The following is a 5,141-nucleotide window of genomic DNA, read 5'->3' on the forward strand; positions in this document are numbered from 1 at the left end:
TTGTGAGCAAATCAATCACTGTCATTTACTGCCTTCATTGTTTGGTTGAAATGATTTTAAAATGTGCAAAAACCCATCATCGTTGGTGGAAGTTAGAGAACTAACAGTAAAACATTAATGTGACGTCAACAAAGGAACTAATCATTAAAACCGCCCGTTAGAAACTAGAAATTTAGGGGATCATTACTGCTATTTTCTATAGCTTGCTCCCTGTCCTGCTGTCGGGGATGTAACTCTTTCACCTAAAATTCTTCGCCAAGTGACATCATCACATAATTTGGATATTTGTTAAGGCTTTGATTCAGCCATAGAAGAAAAATAGCAAAAAAGAAAATGATTAAAAATACTCCAAATATGTTTAGAACCAAAGATGACCTTTATTGAACAATTCCTGGTTTTAACAGAGGGACACAGAAGATGAAGCGGTTTATGAATTAAATACGGTGAGGATCTATTTTAGTGCAAGAGGTTAAACAATATGCTAATTATTATATTTACATCCCACTAAATTCAGAGAGGATCATTGGAAGCTCTGTGCTTGTGTGGCTCATGTTTAACGGAGAAACAGGAGAACCTCCTCCTCCTCCTCCCTGCCAGCAGAAACACGCTGCAGCAGATGCATCAAACCCTTCGTTTTGGAGGAGGGAGGGGCTCAATGACAGACAGACTCAGGGTGATCGCCGTTTTCACGTCAAGACATTAAAACGTCGCAAAATTCGTTGCTGGTTTCTTTTTGGAAAAAAGTTGCTAAAGGGATGTGAAAAATTAGCAACAGCGTGTTGACGTGCCTCGATGAGCCGCTGACAACCTTAAAGCTGCGGGATTCAGGTTTTCACAGTACTTCTCAAACATGGCCGTTACGCTCATTAAAAGTCGCACGTCGGACATATTTTCAACACAACATTAAATTTCTTTGGGTAACAGCCTGTTTTACGCTGGTTATAAAACCCGGATATGATGAACTATTTGACTTGTTTTCGGACCAAGTCCACGACTCCATTAATATCGTTTGTGACATGTTATATACCCCGTAACTTGACTATAAAACGTCCTTAAATATAAGTTTTAAATGTTTAAACCAAACCCTTTGGAAAATAGCTACAGCAAATTGAAACCGATCCCACCTTCCTCAGTGGCTTGTCTGGGTCCTCCACCGCCTCATGGACGAGATCCACCACCTGGATTTCTCCAAGACCCCAACATTTCTCCAGCCTGCCATCATCTGCAGCCTCTGAGGCATCTGTCTGGGGGGGCTCCTGCTCAGGCTGCCTGGACAGCCCAGCGCGGTGGCTCGACAGTATTCTGTAGCGTTCCTCCCTCCGGGTGCTCCACTTGGTGCTTCTCAGGTCCCCGATGATCCGCTGTGAACTAGCAGCAGAGGGGCGTAAGGCGTGGGCTGCGCGGGGTCTGGCGAGAGCGTGTCGGACCTGAGTCTGGACTGGAGCATCCTGGTGGAGGGAAAACAGAAAAGCTTTATTACCATTAAAATAGGCTCTGATTTATTTCTACTGAGAGGAAATGAGACAGACTTAATATACTCCACAGTTAAGGCCTGGTTATCCTCCAGCAGCAGTGTGTCGCAGTGAGCTTGATGCAGATATTTTTGATTTATGCCCAACATTGAAGCGTGGTGTGCTCTATGTTATTCCACGCCACAACGCCAGATGGCCAATCAGGAACTAGCTGGGAGTCTAGATATGGCCGAGGCGGAGAGGAAGTGGGGGTAAGTCTGTGTGACAATCCACAATGGCGGCCATACAAACAAAACAAGCCGGTTATGCTACGTTCACACCGGACGCAGCACAATCTCGTCTGCTGCTTCATTTTTGCTGCTTGTACCAGTTAGTTCTGACGCGCGGCTGAAGCAGCTTTGCTGCTCTGGCTGCGCGGTGAAAAAGTGTGTCTGACGTGCGTTGGGCGGAGCTACTCTATCTTTTCTTTGCCTTGCAGCTATATTTGCTGTGATCAGTGGGAATAAAGTAGTTTTAATATGTTTTTAAGTGAGAAAATCAACCTGAAAACGTAATCAGTGCAGTCAGTTCATCCAGATTACAATCCCGCCTTCCAATATTATTTCTGTCGGAGCCGCTCAGACCCCCACACACCAGCGGTGCGCAGTAGGATCCCATTCAACAGCAGCCTCTGGCCGGGTCGCCTCCTCGCGGTTCATCAAAATAATCTAAACTGCAGGCACCAGGATAATAAAAAAGAACATATTCTGTCGGCAGGTTTCAGCATTTTAAGTTAATTTAGATGTTAATAAACTGATACAGAGGAGTGATCACAGCGCTCTGTGTCATCAGCGATGTGTCTGTCTCTCTGCCAGCTCCCAGATCAGCTTCTCTGATTGGTTGACGCGGCGCGTCAATCAGCAAAAGTTCAATTGTTCCATCTCGAGCAGCAGCGCGTGAGGTGCTTAAACGTTCCCGACCCGCTGCTTCAGCTGCTCAGATGCGCTGCAGGAACTTTTGATGCGCCTTGACGCGCGTCAACCAATGACTTTGCATGTAAACTCGTTGCTTCTGTCGCGCCTGCTGCGTCCGGTGTGAACGTAGCATAAGGAACCAAACAGGAAATCCGCATACTGTATAGGGGATGTAGATCTGACCAATCAGAGGCCTCCTGTCTGCATATTGGAGAGGTGCAGCAGAGAGTCTATCTGCGTTCACTGCGACACACATGTAGACGATCTGGTTTCTGAGTATAAACCAGCCTTTGGTGTTACTAAAAACTTAATTTAACCTTCCATAGCAACATCAGTTATAGGCTGTTAAATCTTAGAGGTCTCCTCATAACTGGTACTTAAATTTTATTGATCTCACATTGCAGAAATTTACATTTGCATTTAACCCACCCCCTTAGGGAGCAGTGTGGGGTTAAAGGTCTTTGCTCAGTGACCCAGAGTGGCAGTCTGTGGGAGTGGGGGGTCAAACTCAGAACCTCAGGATTCACAGCTCTAAGCCATAACCACTAAAACCCACTCTGTGAAACCACTGAACAGCCAACTGGTCTAACTCATGTCATGTAATCATGTTTGAGTTTATACCGCCTCATTTAGCTTTAAATAAATGCATTTTAAATAACTGCAATCTGAGGCACCCAGTCATTGTCTTGATTATTTGTGTTTCTTTATACTTTAGAGCACTAAAGATGTGTGATGTAGAAACCTCACACCCCCAATGAATGATTCAAAACATGATTATAAAACAAACATTAAGTAACATTGTTTTAGAGTTAAGCAAATATCTGTTGGAAAAAACACCTCTGATATTAGGAGAAATAAAATCTAGTGAATATAGCTCAGTTTAACGCAGCATCCATGATGAACGTCAACAAAACGAGCTAACATCTGTTAGCTTAGCATGCAGGCTAAGCTAACAGCAGAGCGGGCTTTGTTTCCCCCGCTGCCCCTGATGAAGCCACCCAGGCTGACAGCCACTAAACCAAACAATAACTCTGCAGCTGCTCTGTCCACTAACGGGGACTCTGCAGTCATTAAACTGCCCGCGCCATGTCCTCCACCAGCTGCGTTTCTTCCCGGGCTAACCGCCCGCGGCGGGCCTCTCACCTGTGTCGCTACGGTCGCCACGAGTTTGAACACTGAGTTCTCCACCTCGGCTTCGTTGGGCTCCGGTACCGTTTCCCCTGCGTTCTGGGAAGACTCGGGTCGGATACGCTTACATGCTAGCAGCAGAGAATCAGCGGGGTCTGTCCCCCTTTTTCTTTTCACTCGCAGAATGGTCGTGTTGGGGTCCATGATCGTTCTCTCGCGTCTGCTTCTCTGCCTGTCTGTCAGAAAGAAGATATCGCGAGAACTGTCGGTCGCTGCTTCTTCTTCCCCGCGGAGTTCAGCAGACGACAAATATATGCAGACGGCTCATTGCTGCCACCTGCAGTCATGTTTTATACTTTGCAAGCCTTGTATGTTTATATGGAGATGGGTAAACTACCCAAATATTTTACTGAAGCTAAAATAAAAAAGTATAAATATTGATATTTCTTTTTTTTTCTTACCGTTTTTGTCGTTCTAACTTTTAAGCAATTCATTGTATTTTTGCAGTTTTCTTTAACTTTAATGTCCATTTAAGACGATCTTTTCTTCTTTTTACTGATCTATCTTACTGTTTACATTATTGTCAGTTGATTGTTCCTTTACAGTGATTTTTAAATCAAGATGGTATGGTAAAAAAGTTATGCAAGTATTAAGTAATTGTTGGATTCCAACATTAATTTTTAATCGATTGATTGTGTTTATCTCACAGTGGAGAAATGTACTCGTTATGTCAGCTCAAATAGTCAAAAAGAAGAAGAAGATGCCAGGGAAAAAAAGGTGCATACAGGTATATAGTATATACAGTGCATCCACATCTCTCTCTCTCTATATGACAGCTGAAGTATCTTTCTTTATAGCAGGATTATTAAACAGGGTATTAAATAGTAATTGCACATTAAACATTGCATGAATTATTTCCATTGTAGTGTCTCATTGCAGAGTCTGGTTGCAGCAGGCTGTAAAAGTCGTGAACTGAAGGAGCTGCTCAGATCTTCTACAGTCTAGTGCAGAGAGTGGAAGGTGTCGTCCATGATGGATGTGAGCTTGCACAGCACATATTTCCACAGAGCTATAAAGGTCTGGGTAAGACTATGACATTAGAACATTTTACAAATGGTCTGCACCTTTATAAGGTGAAGTGTTACTAAATAATGACCTAGAAGTACTACTCTGCATGTTTATGGGCAGAAATGCAGAAAAAACAGAAAAAGAGGAGGATGGTAAATAGCTGGAGGTGAGGACTTAAAATAAATCAGTGAACACAATCAACGCCAGGGTTAAATTACGCTATTTATGGATACAACAGAGTATGAGCCCAAACACATCGGAAAATCTGTACTCAGAAATCTTTAAGTAGAAGAAAAGTTTAAAAAGATGCTTTTGGAAGTCAAATTTTTATCCTTTACATAACATAAATAACATAATGCAATACAGGGACATAGAGGGGTGGATGAGAGACAGGGGCTGACCAACAGGTAGCAGTAACACTTAACTGCAGGAAGGGTTGCATAGTACAACAGCACACTGAGCTACCAGCACTGCAAAAACGACCTAGAAATAAGTAAAAAATTCTTAAATTAAGTGTATT

The 5,141-nt window shown here is 43.3% G+C and overlaps 1 protein-coding gene across 1 annotated transcript in view; it reads right to left on the reverse strand.

Moving 5' to 3' along the window:
* The window catches only part of slc7a6os (solute carrier family 7 member 6 opposite strand), a gene marked incomplete at its 3' end in the record, with an annotated part of 6,329 nt that extends 2,528 nt beyond the window's left edge, over window positions 1-3,801 (reverse strand). The window contains exons 1-2 of the mRNA XM_015405054.1: window positions 3,569-3,801; window positions 1,125-1,448 (exon numbers count right to left, since the gene is read on the reverse strand). Of these exons, the coding sequence (XP_015260540.1) occupies window positions 1,125-1,448; window positions 3,569-3,757 (513 nt within the window). The remainder of the gene's footprint in view (window positions 1-1,124; window positions 1,449-3,568) is intronic.
* Between the last annotated feature and the right edge of the window lie 1,340 nt (window positions 3,802-5,141).

The sequence above is a fragment of the Cyprinodon variegatus genome, unplaced genomic scaffold (genome assembly GCF_000732505.1).
Source record: "Cyprinodon variegatus isolate N-32 unplaced genomic scaffold, C_variegatus-1.0 Scaffold1965, whole genome shotgun sequence".
NCBI lineage: Eukaryota > Metazoa > Chordata > Actinopteri > Cyprinodontiformes > Cyprinodontidae > Cyprinodon > Cyprinodon variegatus.